The 19,040-nt window shown below is 39.3% G+C and overlaps 1 protein-coding gene across 6 annotated transcripts in view; it reads left to right on the top strand.

Annotated features, from left to right (window-relative positions):
* The window catches only part of Cd44 (CD44 molecule (Indian blood group)), a 97,475-nt gene that overhangs the window by 58,951 nt on the left and 19,484 nt on the right, over window positions 1-19,040 (top strand). The window contains exons 7-14 of one of the 6 annotated variants that reach the window (XM_045156301.1): window positions 4,011-4,136; window positions 7,156-7,269; window positions 7,972-8,094; window positions 11,021-11,149; window positions 12,554-12,676; window positions 15,489-15,590; window positions 17,238-17,327; window positions 18,119-18,325. The exons of 1 other annotated variant lie outside the window; for it this stretch is intronic. In XM_045156301.1, the coding sequence (XP_045012236.1) occupies window positions 4,011-4,136; window positions 7,156-7,269; window positions 7,972-8,094; window positions 11,021-11,149; window positions 12,554-12,676; window positions 15,489-15,590; window positions 17,238-17,327; window positions 18,119-18,325 (1,014 nt within the window). The remainder of the gene's footprint in view (window positions 1-4,010; window positions 4,137-7,155; window positions 7,270-7,971; window positions 8,095-11,020; window positions 11,150-12,553; window positions 12,677-15,488; window positions 15,591-17,237; window positions 17,328-18,118; window positions 18,326-19,040) is intronic. 4 more of the 6 variants (XM_045156302.1, XM_004660809.2, XM_045156303.1 and 1 more) reach the window with 4 other exon arrangements.

Raw genomic sequence — 19,040 nt, 5'->3', positions numbered from 1 at the left:
GGTTTCTCTACTCCTAAATGTCTCATTTGTACATAGACTCCCAATTATTTTCCCCTCAGAGATTTTGGCTGGGAGACATGCTCAGAAGATGCCTTCTAGAAATATATCTTTTAAGAAACATATACTCCTGTTGACTGACTTATCACAGTAAATAATAAAAGAGGGAAATACTGATTTATAGGTGGAAAGTATAGACCCTGAGCATGTGATTGAACGCTAACAACATTTACTGTAAGCCATAGGAAATGATCCACTGCTCTATCTCAGAGGACCCTAGGTTACCAATAAGCTCCCGGGTATTTGACTATTGTCTCTAAATTTCTTCAAACTATTTTGATTTGAGAGCTCTTCTGGAGTGCAGAGGGTAGATTAAGTTTATAATAGTGATAAATTGGAGTTATTGCTTCATTAATCCACTTTCATTTATAGATAATATGGCCATATTTCTAAATAACTTGGCATTATTTTTCGTAGAAGGAAAATAATAAAATGGGAAAGTAACCCTTTGGGTTTATTTTATAAGACATTGACTATACTATATCCTTCTTTCCATATGAATCATTCAAAGACAATACTGCTGATGTTCTATCATGGCTGCATGAATGCTCTCTGAGTTCTGTGGTTAGGATCAGACTGAGGGAGGAGTTGGGGAGAGACTACGGAATAAAAAAATTGACAGTTTGAAAAGTTTATGGTGTTGATCTTCATTGGGCAAACAGTGTCAAGGCAAAGCCTCATGGTTATGTTTCATCTTGGATTATTTTATGGTTTTCTTGACAGCTGACAAAGAAATCTGAATTTGGCTTTGGAAATTTACTTAGGGCTTCTGCTTTGCCTGCTTTTGACTTTGTCATCATTTTTCTTGTCTCCTATTACCTGATAGTCCCCTGATGCACAGTGTAGTGGCGCCAATGGGCGTCTTTGGTAGTATTCAAATTGGGACTGTTGCTTTTGGTATCATGGGATCATTGGGTCACTTCATTTCCATCTGCCTTTCTCGGTTTCTTACACTGTTTACAAAAGTGGGACTGAAAACAGACTGCTCTGCCTTGCAACTTACAGCACTGACACAAACAAAGGTGACAGTGGACAATGCATCTTTGGGGCGATGTCATCTCCTCAGAGAAAATCAGAATGGTGACTTCCTCAGCTTTCTAGTTCCTTTGCTACGCTCCCTGCATTTGGGGTCCCTGGGGTTATGCGCCTGTGACCCTGGCAGAACTATCACACCCTGAGCTCCTGGAGAATGATATTGCTTAGTCAACTTGGGTTGTGTTCAAAATCAAAGGGCTTGGGATCTGAGAAGCTGGATATTTACATAATAAATGCTCAGATTTGGAGGAGCTCTTAAATGGTCTAGTTCAACTCTAATAACCAAATGTTTTAATCCCGGTATTCAGAAGAACACCCACATCTCTGAAATTCTCAGCACACATCCTAGTTCTGCTTTATGGGAAGGAAACAAAAATACCCTTCCATCTTTATATTATATTTCTTTTTAATATTATACTTATACAATATAATATATAATAAATCTAGTATCATATAAGAATATACTATTATTTATTATATAAATATATATTTTTATATTTATATTATAGACTCAGAATTCAAAGACAGTACTCATGGGACCCTTGAGACCTCTCTGTTGCTAATTGGCCTTTGTCAAGTCAGAAGCTCCATCCAGCATATTGTTTTTCATCTTCAAGATGAGACACATGGACCACTTGATATTTAAGGTTCTTCCACCTCTGACATTCTATAGACTCCAGTTTGGGCCTCTAAATGAGATGGAACTTCTTTGCCTCTTCCTTTCCTTTCCACTTCTTTTCTCAAGTGTAAATGATTCTCTTGAGTAGGGAAAGGGGAAAGTGTGTATAAGGCTACTTATAGGAACTGCTCATTAACCTTTCAACAATCCCTTCAATCACGGGTTCAACAGCCTTGATGAGCACTCCCAAAACAACACCCATGAGGCAACGAGCCCAGGACTGGCTCTCGTGGTTGTTTCAACCATCAGAGTCCGAGAGTCAACTTCTTACAGCAACAAAGATGCCTGGTAACGAGTCACAGCTGTCTTAAGTCCTCCACTTGCCTGACAGTCTTTCCTACTTCTTATTAACTTCTGGGATGTGGCTAAAGTCTAAATTCTTTTCGGGTCTCACAGATCTAAGTAGGACCATGAATTCTGAGATCTGTATGGTTGATTTTCTACCACTAACAGGCTGATTTTCTTCTTTAGATTTTATGGATTAATATAGCCTAGGAGGAGGCTGACTAGGGAATGGAAATGTAGACAGGTTTTCTTGATGGAGAAACATTTCAATTCTGAGATAATTTTTATGAAGATTCTAAAATTATCAGAGTCAAAAACTTCTTATTTGAATAGAAAATAGCACCACTAGAGCTATAAATATAGAATTGTCTCAATCAACTGAATTATTCTTTTTTTTAATATTTTTTGTTCATTTTTTATTTATTTATTTGAGAGCGACAGACACAGAGAGAAAGACAGATAGAGGGAGAGAGAGAGAATGGGCGCGCCAGGGCTTCCAGCCTCTGCAAACGAACTCCAGACGCGTGCGCCCCCTTGTGCATCTGGCTAACGTGGGACCTGGGGAACCAAACCTCGAACCGGGGTCCTTAGGCTTCACAGGCAAGCGCTTAACCGCTAAGCCATCTCTCCAGCCCTGAATTATTCTTAACATGGATGGACACCAATAGTTTGAAGAACAAGTGGCCATTTCATAAGATAGCAGAATCTCATTCAAAGTAAGGAAACCTCTCTGCAGTAGAGAGCTATAACTGCTGAGAAGAGATAGAGGTGTCCAGTTTTGCTTTTAAGGTGATATCTGATGGGGGAGAGGCTTATGCAGTCCCACTCCTCCCATGGTACTGTTGATAGTTAATGGTTGCTGGGGGAGTCATGAACCCCAGTGGGTAACCACTAGCAAGTTGCCCATGTCCAATAAATAACTCCCCCCCAACCTCATGCAAGTAATCCTAATTTGACTCAGTGGGACACACCACACTCACACACACACACACACACACACACACTAGGAAGGGGGTCAGAAGGAAAAAGGTTAGCAGAAGTATAAGGGGGATGAGAAAGAGAAACTGTAAGTAAATATGATTAAAATATTTCATATACATGTATGAAATGATCACAAAGAAAATAAAATAGATTAAAAAAAGATAGCACCCGAAAAGAAGGGTGAGGGATTCTTAAAATTTGCACTGTGGTCTATTTTCATTAACTCTTTGAACTCTTGGTTGAAAAGAATGATTTCACTAATTGACTTTTTTTTTGCCTATGTGGGAAAGCTTTGTTGGGAATTGGCAATGTTCCTTGCTTCCATCTGCACTCAGAGCTACAGGGATCTGATGTAAAAGATGATTGAAAAACAAATTCCTAGAAGGGGAGAATATGATCAAAGTATATTACATGCATATTTAGAAATGTCTTAACAAAGTCCCTTACTTTGTATAATTAATGTACACTAATGAAAAACAAGAATGAAAGAAAATAGGAATAAATTCATGAATTATGGATGTAACTATAGAGTGTTAGAAATGATTGACATGGTTTTCCTTGATGATGTCTTGACAAACAGGGACATGTGAACCTTTTCAATTATTAACATCCTAGCTTTAATGGCTAGAATATTCTTAGTGGGCTAATACGAATGGCATCTGGAAGCACAGGGGTTTCCATTGGCCTTTTTTTGTTTTCCTTTGCTTTTATTTCTCTGGTGGGCTGTGTCCATATTCATCTTTTAGCCCTTTAAAAGAGCATGTCCACTCATAAAGATCACAGTAAATTGTCTTGAGATCTCTGTATTAGCTTCAGGGACACAGACATAAGAATGTGGGGCACATAAGCCAACTCTCATTTTCTTCTTACGATCTTGGGAGCTCCATTATGTCTCCAACTCTTGACTTTCTTCCTTTATCAAATGGGTTGATTGACATCCAGCTCAGCTGACTAACCCAAGTCACCACAACAGGTACGGAGTCACATACCATCTCAACAGGCTGGGAGCTAAATGAAGAAAATGAAGATGAGACAGACAAATTCCTCAGTTTTTCTGGATCAGACATTGATGATGATGAAGATTTTATCTCCAGCACCAGTAAGAATAATAAATTACAGTAGAAGCATTTATGCAAGGTTTACCAATTAACCTAATGGCACCTAATTGTGTCTCTCTTGGGAAACGTTGTGGAAAATGAGCAGACCTATGATTAAACCTTAGTTATACCTTACTCTTGTGAAATTGTGAAGAAAGCAATAGTGATTTTTAAAAAATATATTTTATTTATTTATTTATGAGAGAGAGAGAATGGACATGCCAGGGCCTCTAGCCAATGCAAATGAACTCCAGATGCAAGTGCCACCTTGTATATCTGGATTTACGTGGGCACTAGGGAATTGAATCTGGGTCCTTTGGCTTTGCAGCCCTGAAATAAATGTTTTTGAGTCAGGGTCTCACTCTAGCCCAGGCTGACCTGGAACTCATTTTTAGCTCATGGTGGTGTCGAACTCACAGGGATTCTGTTCTCTTCTCTCAGCTGCCCAAGTGCTGAGACGACAGGAATGAGCAACAATGCTCTGATTAGATGTTTTTGTAATGAAAACCAAAGCTTATTTGTAGAAGTAATGGGGGAAATAGTTCCTAGAGTTTCACATGCCTCATGTCTTTCTAGCTGTTTATAAATGATGTCAGCTGCTGTAGATTGTATCGTTAGGGAATAGAAAATTAAAACATTACAGTAGTCACTAGGTACCTGATACCAGATTCTTGGAACAAAGATGAAAACAGAGCTTTTGCCTATAAGAAATTCACAAACTGCTGGTGGAGATGTGGTGAACGTGATTAGGAGGGTATTAATTAAAAGTTGAAGAAGACCTTGCATGAAAGCATAGAAGGCCCTAGATGGGCTTTAAAGATGAGATCCAGAACTCAAGACATGTCTTTAATTAATCAAAACATGGTTAAGATCATAGAAGAAAATCCAGATTTTTAAAAATTTTTAAAACTGTTTTATTTTTATTGATATTTCAAATGCATGTATATAATGTATTTTGATCATAATCCCCCTACCATTACTTTTTCTTGACCACCCTCCTCTGGTAATTTTCCCTTTTACTTCCCAAGTAGTCCCTCTTCCATTTTGATGTCTCTCTTTTTGTCTTGTATGTGTGGCTGCCCCACTGCATAGGCAAAAAGTAGGGGACTATTTACCCTAGTGCATGGCCCCTTCCACTGCAGAAAATATCTCACTCTCCCCTGCACCACTAAGTGCCTATAACTCCTCAGAGAGAGATGGGAATCATATGGTCTCCTTCGTCATCCATAGTAGGATGTTCATGAACCCAGTATTGCTTAGGTCTAGGGCACTAATACAACAGAAAGATAATGGAGCTAGAATCAGTTCAGCTTTAAATAGGTGGTGATCATTGTTAAGAGCAGATAGTGAAGCCACTATATAATCATATCCACACTTGTAACAAAGAGCTGGAAATTAAGCTGAAAACTATTCCATTCTTCCAGATGACCAACTTCCCCACACATACTGTTAATAACCCAAGGCTATTCTGGACAGAGTTGGGAATCCCAAGCCTGACTCCATCAAAGCTTAGGAATAAAGGTCTTTTGCGGTGCTGCACAAACTATCTCAGGTCATAATAGTTTTTTCCATTCCACTGAAATCTGAGGATTTCAGCTTCAAATGACTAGAATTCAGGGAGAGAAGGATCTAAAAAAAAAAAAAAAGAGCTTTGGCCTTGACGGCATCTGAGGATTTGGTATTAATGTCACAAATACTCAAGATGAGCCTAACTTCTTATATGTAAACTTTATAAAGTGTTACATTTCTTGGACTAGACATCTCTGCAGAACTTAGTAATTTTAGAGAGAAACCAATATCCAAAGCCCATGAGGCTTCAGGTAGGCCCTCCAGTAATTGTATGGTCTGAATGAATACTTGAGAAACTCAACTCTTTGGGGTGTTAGCCCCAAAAGCAGAGCTGATAAGATTCTGGGGGAAAACTTTCCATTCCATTTTTCCATCTTGGTGGTGTATATTTAAATTTCAGTTTACTTTTCTGCTTAGCCTCTATGCCTATTAAGTTAACAGGATTCCCTCTGTCTCTTGGAGGGTGAGAACAACTACCACATTTTGATACTTATTAAGACTAAGTTAATTATCCTAAGCTTGAGTTTCTTAACTTGTGAGGTAGGTTTTTATTATTCCTATGGTTTGGGTACAAAAATAAGAAAATGGGTTTAGGAAATTGCCTTTGCACAGAAGATATTTCTGATTTTGTCATGATCTTCCTGTCAGATGTACCTTCCTTTCCAGCCCTTGCATTTTGCATGATGCTATCAAGACAGTGGTGTATTGGCATATATCTGTTTTTCTTCTGTGTCTGATGGTGGTTGGTTACCTCTGGCCTTCTCCTGCTCAATGTGTGAATCCTGTTTTTCTTACATCACCTATTTATGGATTACTCATGTTATGTTCTATATTTGCCGAGCATCCTGATGGATGCCTGATAGGTGTTCAGAAATGAGTAGCTAAGCCAAATGGCTCTATTAAAGATTCTTATAACCATCAGCACCATAAATTTCTGGCTCTGTAGGCTGTTTCTTTACCCAGCAAAATTACTAGCAAAATAGTGATCACTGTGGTATAATATAACTTTTCAGTTATCAACCTATTCATCCCGTGGACCTACAGGTAACATACCTACCAGCGATGGCAACTCCTTGGGCTTCCAGGTGCAGAGGGCTGCTACAGTCTGCATGGATGGGCAAAACTGACGTCCTTGGCCATCCTTGGTGGAGGGCTAGTGCTTTCAAAGCTGTTCTTGCTGCCACAACTTCTTTGGCTCTTTGTTCCAGAAGATCTCATGTTCTGAATCCCAAGCTATTCTATGACAGAATGCAAAGGACATTGAGATGCTTAACAGTATGGTGGTTCAAGCTGAAGGTGCTCTCTCCTTTCCCTCCATTTCCACTCAACCATCTATACAGCCATGTATAGATGAGTCGGTGTGTAGACGACAGAAGAAAGAAATGTGCAAAGCAAGCAGTGAAGGCTAAAGGAATGACATTTTCCTAATTGCTCCAATCATCATTATCACAGTTTCAACCACTCCATGGATTTCTGACCACACAAAACAGAACCAAGATTGGACCCAGTGGAGGCCAAGCCATTCAAATTCAGAAGCACTACTTCAAACAACCACCATGATGACTGGTAATGAGTTATGCACATTTAATTAAAGATGGTTTTCTCTCAAAGCCTATGATCCTGGAAATGTCAAACATCAGGACACAGAGATTTAATGTCTCATCACAAATCACTAGTGAATTTTTCATGAGGATATACCATCCCACATAGGAATCCTTTATCAAGCATACCACCTGGAAACAAGATATTGTATTTCACTTTGTTATAATGATGAATATTGGAATGGTTTATGGTGCCATCTCTGATGAAGTGATTATGGTATGATAATAAGAAATCTCAAAGAAAATTTGTGTTCATTCATTTTCTCTTGGGTCAGATTGGTGAACTCAGAATTTTTTTAAAAATATTTTTTTTTAGTTATTTGTTTATTTAACAGGGAAAGAGAGAGTTAGAGAATGAGAATGGGCGTGCCAGGGCTCCAGCCACTGCAAAGAAACTCCCAACAGGTGTGCCCCCTTGTGCATCTGGCTAACATAGGTCCTGGGGAATCAAACCTGGGTCCTTTGACTTTGTAGGCAAATGCTTTAACTGCTAAGCCATCCCTCCAGCCCTGAACTCAGGTTTATTGAGCATAGATAGCCAGTGGTAGTGTTTAGTTGTGGCACCATTAGGTAGCATACAATAAATATACTCTAGTGGAAGAAGAGACTCATTATAGACTGATTGATTAAAAAAAAAAAGTCACAGTATACTTAAACATCATCACAGCAGATATAGGCCGAAGCAGCACCATTGCTCATGGAGAAAACCGGACCCAGGAACCACAGCCTCCTTTCATTCACCAGGAGGAGCCTCAGGACCAGGAGGAGAACCCACAGGCTCCAAGCACAAGTAAGAAGGATGGTGAGCCTCAACTCCTGCTTACCCAAGTTAGTGGCGACATTGCTTAGATACTGACCACACCTTTTATCTCTCTGCCCAATATATATTTTTAAATCTGCAGAACCTGAAAGGGACCAAATCTGCACATAGATTTTAGAAACTTGAAGAGAAATGGCAGCTTGTCAGGTTTTCCAAAAGGTCAAAATGTTTACAAAGTAGATCTGAGATGCGGTTTTTGTATTGCTTCCAGAAGGTTCCATCTGGGTGATTTGGGAATGTATGTGGTACTGTGTGGCAGGAAGTGTGTTCATCATCAGGTACTTAGGAGTGGGATCTGGAAGGAAAGCTTGGAAAGTGGAATGATCTTTGGGGTCTTCATTGTCTATGATGATGACCTGTAGTAAGCCCAGTTTCTTTCCCCATTCTCTTCCTCATTCGGGTACAATGGCATCAGTGGGGCCCTTGGTGGATAGTCAGTAGCTCACATGGTTTCCTTTTGATTCCAAGATGGTCTTCTGTTTAAAACTAGAAGGTCTTGGCGCCCTTACTATTAATTCTACCTAAGTGCAAACATCTCAGGTTTCCTAAAACCATCTCAAGTTTCACTACTGGATGATGAGGAAAGGACAAAGAAAGCAGAATGTCTTTTTCTCACCAGTTCCCCTCAGAGATGCCTATCTTATTTAGGATCAATAAACTGTTATCAGAAATAATAGCTCATAGCATTTTTAAACTATGGTTCAACCACCACTTCTCCAACCTTGAATATTCCTAAAGGGAAAATATAAGGAAGATCTACTTAGCAGCCATAAGAGCTTGGGAACCCTTGGCCTCTAGTGATGAATATATTTGGACAATCCAAGGAAAGCTTAGAACATTGTTTCGTAAGACCTGGACATTGCATGGGATGTCCAACAGGTACTACATTCCATTACTTATCCTAAATAGATTTGCTGCATATGCATAAGGAGTAAGGCAAGGATTCTGATGGAAAAGGAGGTAAGGAGCAGAAATCTCTTCAGAATAGGGTTTGATACCAGTCCCTGTTCTGTGCCGACATAGTATCTTACATATCATTCCAATAAATTTGTACTTGAAAGGGGCTTGAAAACATTTACTATAGTGTCAAAAGGTGGTGGTTTTGAGGTATCATGACTAGGGGATATTTGACAATACATAGACATAGTTAATAAAGAGAAAGCCTCAGCAATGCTTGTGAAAATTCAGGTTGGCAACACCTAGGCTTTATCAAGTTGACATTAAAAGTTCTAGAAGAAAGTAGGCCTTTATGTTTTACAATGAAAATCCTATATCCTGCTAACCTGCTCTTGTTTAATCTGAAAACAACAGGAAGTGACTGGATTCCTGAAAGATAACTATGCTTTATATAAATAGCAATAGAAAGACTGTATACCTGTGTGTGTGTTTGAGAATGCACAGTCTGTTTTGTTTTCTTTAAACTTCGAGTAACATGGCAATCTATGTGGATTTTTTTCTTTCCAAAATTAACTCCAATGTTGTCGTAACTTTGTTATTTTGTCAGAAGATAGTGGCTCAATTAATAAGAAATAACCCTAAACATTTGTTTTTTCCCCACACTCATGCTCTTGGGCATGCCTTGTTTCCTTCCTGAGCTCCTCTTTCCTTCTCTCAGTCTTCATGCTATAGTCTATATACTGTTATTGTTAATGGACCCCAGCTATGAATCATAAAAAGGGGGGTTGGCTCCCCTTCCTTTGTATAACAAGCCAATTCCAGAGTTGGTCTGACCAATGCAAAGGTAAAATGAGTACAAATAAGTTCCATTTAAAAATATTTTTGCGGGCTGGAGAGATGGCTTAGCGGTTAAGCGCTTGCCTGCGAAGCCTAAGGACCCCGGTTCGAGGCTCGGTTCCCCAGGTCCCATGTTAGCCAGATGCACAAGGGGGCGCACGTGTCTGGAGTTCGTTTGCAGAGGCTGGAAGCCCTGGCACGCCCATTCTCTCTCTCTCTCCCTCTATCTGTCTTTCTCTCTGTGTCTGTCGCTCTCAAATAAATAAATAAATAAATTTATAAAAAAATATTTTTGCTATGGTAAAGCCACATATATCACTTTCTAAGATAGTAAGATAGAATACATTTTATAAGTCACAAAAGTTAACTTGGTTTAGCAGGTTTTTAGGCTCTCATTTCTTAATGATACAGAAATTTGCCATGAGATGTTATTGATGAAAATGTCAGTGACTCTGACTTTTCCCGAAAGTACTCTGACGTGATTCTATTCCATTCCTTCTGCCCTATTAAAAACAGTGGATGAAAGGTCAAGTCTGCCTCATGTTACTATTATTTATATAATGCATCAGACTGGGTAGAACAGTCTTTTTTCACTGAACTAATTTGTTGTGAAGTGTTGTTAGTGATTTTAGATGTCCCTAGACATAACCACACATCAGGTAGTATAGTAAGTAACACATACAATCACCCCAACAGCTTGCATGCAGTTGGATACATTTCTGGTGGGGGTGATCTGAGGTTACATGACCCATTTGAGAAGTATTGTCATGATGTGCTTTATACCCCCTTATCCAAAAATCACTGGAGCAAGGAGGTTGTTCATTGAAAAAAGCTCTCTCTAACAGGACACATGAGGCCACAGACTGCAATAAACCAAGAATGGCACAAAGAATTCATCAGCTGTGGGCTGGTCCTAACTTTGTGACATTACTGTTTTGCATTCACTTCAAGAAGCAAGGGAAACTTCTTTGGGCTCTAGCTTTTCCATCTGTAAAGTTAAAGGATTTGATCTACGGGATCTCTTGCTTTATTTTCTGGCTGTCTTCCCTTTCTACCTTCTCTGTGTGTGTGTCTGTCTATGCCCTTGAAGTAGAGAGGTATGTAAGAGTATTTGGTGCAGAGATTGGAGAACTATGGCTCACCACTGACATTCTTCTCACAGCCTGGGCGACTCCCAGTAGTACAGCAGAAGAAACAACTACTCTGAAAGAGCCATGGTTTGAGAACGGATGGCATGGGGGACCTTCCCAAACACCAAGAGAAGACTCCCATGCAACCACAGGGACAACTGGTAATGGACAGTTTGATAGGCAGATGTGGGTGGACACTTGCTTTGAGTGATGTTTTGGGTATTGAGGACACTGAACTAAAAAAAAAATAAAAAAAAATAAAAAAAAAAAACACTGAAGGAAGACTTTATGTTGATGTAAACTCAGATCCAAACGCTAAATGTTCCTAACAACCCATCTGAACTGGAATAGATATAAGTATATATAGAAACACAGGAGTAGGCTCATGAGAGTGTCGTTTTCAGACCTAGTTGTGGGCATCCATTAGTGAAACTGTAACATAGACTCTATTTTATTAAGCACTTCTCTTGTCTTATTAATTAATTTACTACATAATGTGGTTATGTGAAACACAGGCTTATAAGAAAAATATTTTTATTAGGATTCTAGTGTTTAATAAAATTAGGAGAAAAAGGACATATCATATAGATTTGGCAATTGCTTCTTGAGTGTGTTTCCCCTTCGGTTTTATAAGCTATCTTCTCTATCTGGGTTGTGGTATGGTGGAAATTGGACTAAAATAATGTCATCATCTCTGAGCGATACCATATCCTCCTGTCTCCATCCTTACTCAACTTTGCAAACTCACGTGCATGATGCTTTGGTCTGGATGACTTAAGTATTGCATTACACCCTACCTTGTGAAGAAGGCAAATTCTGCATTCTTATTTGGTCTTAGTGGGAAATATTTCCAAGTTTCCATATATAGTATAGAATGTAATATGGACATCTTTCTGGTGCATGGCTATCAACAGCTAGTAAAACAATGGATTTGGTGACTATCTCCATGGTGCCTTTGTTGCTGGAGGAATGCTGTTGCACTCGTTTCTATCTCTACCTCTCCACTGGTACAGCATGAAGCAAAGGTATGAGCTTCATGTCATTTGTGCCATAAATCTCTTCATTAGAAGGTAATGCTTCTAATGGATTCCATTCATGATTTTATAATGAATGGCATTCACTTTCCTGTTCCCCACTTGGGAAGCCATTACCTGGTCTCTTCGCTATATCACTTCCAGTGCACTGTGCATTTTTCTGGGATGTGGTTATCTTAGAATGACATCATGCATGTGGGTCCTGGTGCTTCCTCTTTCAGTGGTCTATGGGAGTATGGCTCCAGAACTACTTCATCTTCTCTTCATGCCAATAAGTCATCTTCTAGCCACTTTAGTAGTTGTTGATGCTTCATATCCTCCAGTTCACATGCTTGTTGATGAGAAAATAAACATAAATGAACCCAAACCTGCTAAAAACATTCTGAATTTCTTCAGCTCTTTGCCCTCAGTACTCAAGGTATAGCTTCATTGAATTATCTAGAGAATAACATTTTTTTTGAGAAAATTAGTCTATCTGTGGCCAAATGTCAATTAACACTTTGACTTGTTTGAACTGCATGGTCACAACAGCCTCAACCCACAACCATCCAAGTCAAGAAATGACAACACAGAGTCAAAAAGACATTTCCTGGACTGATTTCCTCGACCCAACCTCATACCCAACGGGACAAGACCATCAAGAAGAAAAGCTGGGTAATAGCCTCTGATAATTTTAAATATATTGCATTTTTAGATTCAACAAAATGGTTATTCCTAAAAAGTGACCTTTTCCTGGAAAATATGTTCTTTATTTTGGACTAATATACTTTCTCAAGAAAGTTGAGGTTTCTTGTTTTATTTATTCATTTTTTTATTTGAGAGCAACAGACAGAGAGAGAAAGAGGCAGAGAGACAGAGAGAAGGAGAGAATGGGCATGCCAGGGCCTCCAGCCACTGCAAACAAACTCCAGACGCATGCGCCCTCTTGTGCATCTGGCTAACGTGGGTCCTGGGGAATCGAGCCTCGAACTGGGGTCCTTAGGCTTCACAGGCAAGCGCTTAACCGCTAAGCCATCTCTCCAGCCCAAGTTGAGGTTTCTTTAAGAGTCAGTTCACTGATAGGAGTTGGTATGCACCCTCATCTAAAGATGAAGTTGTGGTTTGAGAGTGAAGAATTTGGCAGGAGGATTGAATAGCTATCCTAGGCTAATAAGAGTGGAAGTCATTTCCCCTAAGGAAGGGATGGGGTTGTTTTGCTTCAGATACATGCACCACCTTGTGCATCTGGCTTACGTAGCTTGATTTCTTTAGAAAACTTTGTCTTACTCAAATATTAGTGATCAGATATCCCTTAATAGACAATGTGTTTTCAATGTCTGCCAATGTACAAGGCATTATGGAGACACAGGGATATATGGTTCATAGTCATGTTGTTTTAATAAACTTAAAGTTCATCTGGTAAAAGAAAATATTTAAAGCTAGGGAGATGGCTTAGCAATTAAGGCACTTTCATGTAAAGCCAAAGGACCCAAGCTCAATTCACCAGGACCCATGTGAGACAGATGCACAAGGTGGCACATGCCACTTGCAGTTGCTGGAGGCCCTGGCACGCCCATTCTCTCTCTCTCTCTATCTTTCTGCCTGTCTCAAATAAATAAATAAAAATAAAATGTTGTAAAAAGAAAAGAAAATATTTAAGGGCAAAATAAATCTAATAATTGAGTCCATAATAGATGTGAAATTAACATTCCCAACAATAAGCCCTGAAGAAATTCATAGGCCCCACATCCACCAGAGATTATCAGAGAAAGAAAGATGGAATCTTATCTTTGAAAAATACACAAAAACATGGGTAAAAAGGAAGTGAGAAGGTTTTCTGAAAAGGAGACTCATGAAAGCAGGCTATCAAGGAAGGAAATCAAAAAATGAATACATCACAGTGAATGGATCCATTTGTCATAAGGGAAGATGAATTTGAATAGCTAGGTTGAGATACTCAATGCCACAGGTAGACCCACCACACATATTCATGTGTGTGGCTTCTGAAGACATCCATGATAGAAAATCAAACCATTAAAAGAACCTCAGTATCCTGAGATGAGAGATTCCATCCCATGAGTAAATAAATCAAGGGCAATGCATCTGACTTCAGCCATGGAATGATATGGTAGTTCTCAAAGTATTTTACATATAAAAGCATAACTCATACCCCCATAAGGAATGCCTGCAACCCCACTGTGGAGGGTCCCCAGTGGAATAGGGGCAGGGATGTGGGAAATACAAAATATGTTGTTAATAATAATTTAAAAAATTTTACATAAATATAAAAAAGAATGAATGAATAAGAGTGGTTGTTCCCACCAGCAAACAGGACTTTTTAATGGAAGAGCATCCATTTGTAATTTTGATTTTGGGTAACTGTCCTTTCTTCTACTTTGAAAATCGGGCTAGTAGAATTAGCTACACATTTTTGTTCAACAGAGATATTGATTGCCCTTTCTTTTTCTCTTCCTCCTCCTTTTTCTTCTATTCTACTTCTTCTTATTATTTTTTTTTTTTTACAAACCATATAAAGGCTGCTGTTCAGATGTACGTTCCCCATATTCCCACTGGAGTTATTTGGAATTGATTAAATCTTCCCAGAGTTAGTAGTGTGGGAGGATTGACTAAATTGTAGAGGCAACAATATTGATGGCATTTATGAACTATGGCCTCTGTTTCACTTGGGACTTGTCATTTCAGCAGAATAGATCTATGATAACTATCAAAACAGCATTTATAATTACTTCAGTGAAATATCTGCACCACTCATCATTATACACAGTCAATTCCCAAGACACCTCCCACTTGTGTTTATGGGAAGAATCATCGTATTTTGTGTCTGTCCATGGATGCTTCCTATCACCTCAACCTAGGTTGTATTGAGTGATGGTTTTACCAGTTTATGTGCAGGAGTGCTTTGTGAAGCAAAAAGAACTACATAAAAGAAGCAACGTGCTTTAAAAGTCGTATGTGTGTGTGTATATGTGTGTGTATGTATATGTGTGTGTGTGTGCACGCATGTGCGTGTGTGTGTGTTTGGGGGGATGAGCTCTGGTAATCAGGTGACAAAATGGTACTTGAGCAATGTGAGAACTGTGTTTTTTTCTCCACATGTCAGAGTGTGTGCGTCTAAGAATAGCCACATATATGGAATGGAGCAAGTCTCATTGGGGTATCTTTCTGTCTCTGCAAGGCTTAGGAACCCCACCATGTGCTTATATAACATCTTCCCAGATTTAGCAAGGAAAGAAAAGAAAAGAAAAGTGATAGCTTTCAAACAATTTGGCACTGAAAAGAAAATAAGTTACCCCCTGAGACATTCTTGAAGAAACAATGGTTTATCCCCATTCTGAAGACATGGACCAGTACATGCTTTCTTTTTTCTTACCAGGTTGAATATAAAAAATTACTTGGTGGTAAAACATAAATGACCCTCAGGTGGTGGCTTGGGAAATAAGCAATAACATTGGTTTAATTCCTTCAGATACAAACGCCAGTCATAGTGCAACACTTCAGCCTACTGCACATGTAAGCACAGATTTGGTGGAAGACATGGACAGGACAGGACCTCTTTCAGTGACAACTCGTAAGGATAATGACAAGCAACCCCTTTGTTGTTCTGTCTGCCTGTTGCCGCTCTTGCTCTCTTTGGCTGAGCATTTGGTGGTGGAATGGTGCATTCTTTGCTCTGTGGCTGAGGGACTGAAGCTGTTTTCACTGTCTATATTTCTTGTGGGGTTCTTTATACCTGATTTTACCTTCATTCTTACTGGCTTCCAGATTTGATGACTTTGACAAAAGGGGGGAAGGATGTAACTTTGTTTTCCTCTCTAAGCAATCATGTCAGTGACACTGAAGGTCATAAGTAAAACAGTGGTTTCTCTATGTTTTAACTGATATCTTTCCTCCAGTCAAGGAGCAAGAAGAATTGCTTTCATGGCTGGGAAAAAGGCATAGAGCTTAGGGTAGTCAAATCAGCCTTGAGAGGAGGGGCAAGGCATGCTATTGACAACTGACCAAGGTTGGGGATTCTCTGGAACCAAAAAGAAACACTTGCTAATATCTCTTTCTATCACTAAGCATCTGTTGGGAAGCAATATGAAAGTTCTAGTAGCTTTAATTCCTACCATATGTACAAGGATATCCTGGAGAATCTGCCTGGAGTCATGCATAATTTCTTGGCAGAATATGAAAGAAATACCAAATTAAGAAAGCCTCATTTCACTGCTTGCTACACATCATGGGCACAGTCCTTCTGTGGAAAAAAAAAAAAATTCAGCAAGCATGTGTTGATTGTCAGCAATGTAAATAGCACAGTGTTGTATCAAAGGGGATGTAAATAGGCCTATGAATGGCCCCTGCAGATGAAGGACTTGTATTTCCATTTTGTGTTACTGTTGGCCTTTGTTCTGATGCTAGGCTTGGGATGTAGTGACTGTCTTCTGGTTGTAATATTTCTCTGGTGGTGGACATGGCTTAGGGGTGTGTCTTATGGAGTGCTTGCACCTGCAACTCAGAGGTCAGTGCCTTTCTTGGAAGAACACAAAAGAGATTAGCTCATAACAGTCAAAGTGATTTCAGATATGGGCAATTGTTCAATCTCAAATTGATATATAACACTGGGGGCCCTGTGATTGCTCAGGCAAGCATTTACTTGGGGCAGTGATAAGAAACCCTGACTATAGATGAGGCCAAAAACTTAATAAGTGGTGACTTAAATTAATTGTCTTTAAGAAGAGAGTTCCATATTTGCTTGTAGAATTTTATTGGGTCACTTGATCAGGTTATTCTAGATGAGTTTTTTTTCTCTTTTGTTGTTATAGGTATACTATAGGCCTATTTTCCCTACAGTCACAGTCCTTGACCTGCAGTTAGGTACTCTTGATGGGTGAGGGAACACTGACATTCAAGCATGAGTTTTCCAACTCTCTGCACTCTAGTTTTCCTGAGTCACTGGGAACAATGCTACCGTGGGGTCAAAATGCTTCAGGGTGGGCAAAGTATTCTCAGGCTTTACCTTGGCACTTCACTGAGAGAAAAAGGAACAAATTAGGGACAGGTAAAGTTCTTATGCATATTTGTGTCCATCAGGGGACAATGGAATGCACAGATCTCATTCTCCTATACACCTGTCCATGGGACATACTATGGGAAGTTCTTCCCTGTTAACATATAACAGAGGATTTGTATCATGGCTTCAAATTAACCTTGGCTTCATCCCTCATTGAAACAGAGCAAAACCAGTTTCAAAGCTTCTCCTCCACACATGAAGAACTGGAAGAGGACAGTGACCACCCAACAACTGCCACTCTGCCATCTAGCAGTAAGAGCTGGAAAGCGTACTTTTGCTATGCCTTTGGTGGTGGTTCACCCATTGGCTATTGTTATACTATTATTTTGACTAAAAGGTGTATCTGGTGGTGGTCTCTGTCTTTCAGCTTTGTAGACCTCTTAGAAGCCATTGTAAATCAGGCGCAAACTATCTTGCTTCATCTTAAAAGTGAGATTTCTTAAAATGGAGTTAGTAACTTGGTTTAAAACTAATGCATGGGTTATATAAGATTTCTTGGCTATTCATTGCATTAATTTTCTCTCCCATTTGTCTTCTGGGCCATAGCTCCATGGTGCTGGTGACTAAGAATCAGTGGCTTTTTAGCAAATAAAAGCATAATTAGTTAAGTGAGTAGACTTGGGTCTCAGAACTCTTACACTTGTTGCTGAAGTTTCAGGCAACATAATGCTTTCAATCCAATAATGTTCCCTCCACTTCATCAGAGGTGGATCCAACAGTGAAGAGCTGAAGGTTTTGAGTTCCTGAGTTCACACCAAGGTCATAGTAGCAGTGACATAAGCCTCATGGAGTAACTTGGGCAGAAATTGTCACAGATGCTCCTTCTAGGTTATGGGCTCATTGGAATCTCTTCTGCTGAGTGATGTCCAGCTGGCCTCTTTTTACAAATATTGATTTTGATCAATAGTGTAACAAAAATTCACTGCTTTTTGCTTGGATAGCCATAGGAAAGATTTCACAGCAACTGCACATGGTGAAGAGAAGTACACGGTGGGTGGTGACTTTACAAGTATGGGTTTATCATTCACTCAACCTCCACACAGCTAGGAGTGATGGCAAAGGTGGAAGGAGAGGCGGAATTCTTCCTGAAAACTCAACAACTTTATTTGAGAATTATACTCCTCAGTACCCAGACCTAAAGGAAAACAGGACCCTTATCCCAGTGACCTCTGCAGAGACTGGGACCTTTGGAGAAACAGAAATTACTGTTGCTGATGGTTCCAACTTTAACGTTGATGGCCCCTTTTCAGGTAACTTGACCATGTATCATCTGGTGTGCTTCTTGGTAGAGAGAGATAACATATATTTTCTTTGTAGGCTATGATTATATTAGTTTTCAACACTGGAATTCATCATTGATCATCAATTCTAGTGCTAATAAACTTGAGTTCATTTAAGAAAAGTAATATCATTTCCCAGTGTCATTTCCATTTATTTTTTTGTGACTTGGTTGTTATGGTAGAATTCCTTTCTTTGTCTTTTCCTCTTTCTGTGACATATCAAGTTGAGCCATATGAAATTGGTACTTTCGTGGATCAAAGTAGTTGAATATTAGCGATTTCTTTCCGGTCAGCTAATATATGTACCTACTTAGTAAGGCTTCTCCCAACATGTGAGTAATTTCCATGTACTAGTTAGTGTCTTTGCTCTAAACTATCATTCATTGGTGATGGACTGATGAATTTTACTTTTGGTGATGGGTTGGTAGATAGCCTTTTCTAGTTAATGACACACTTCAAGCTCATGATTATATATATGTTCCTACTCCTGAACAGAACCCTTTGTTTATTGAAGTGGAAAAGAGCTGGCCTACTCCATTATGTTTGACATGGAGCCCAAATAAGACTTTGCTTTTCAATAAGCATTCCTCTCTACTTCTTCTTGTTTTTATTTCTCCATACATATTAAGAAACTAACATGAAAGAAAAGGTAGCTGGAAGTGTTATTGTGCTGAAGATAGTCAAG

Source organism: Jaculus jaculus, chromosome 8, assembly GCF_020740685.1.
Source record: "Jaculus jaculus isolate mJacJac1 chromosome 8, mJacJac1.mat.Y.cur, whole genome shotgun sequence".
Lineage (NCBI taxonomy): Eukaryota > Metazoa > Chordata > Mammalia > Rodentia > Dipodidae > Jaculus > Jaculus jaculus.
Note: the sequence above shows the minus strand (reverse complement) of the source record. Positions and strands in the feature narration are given on the sequence as shown.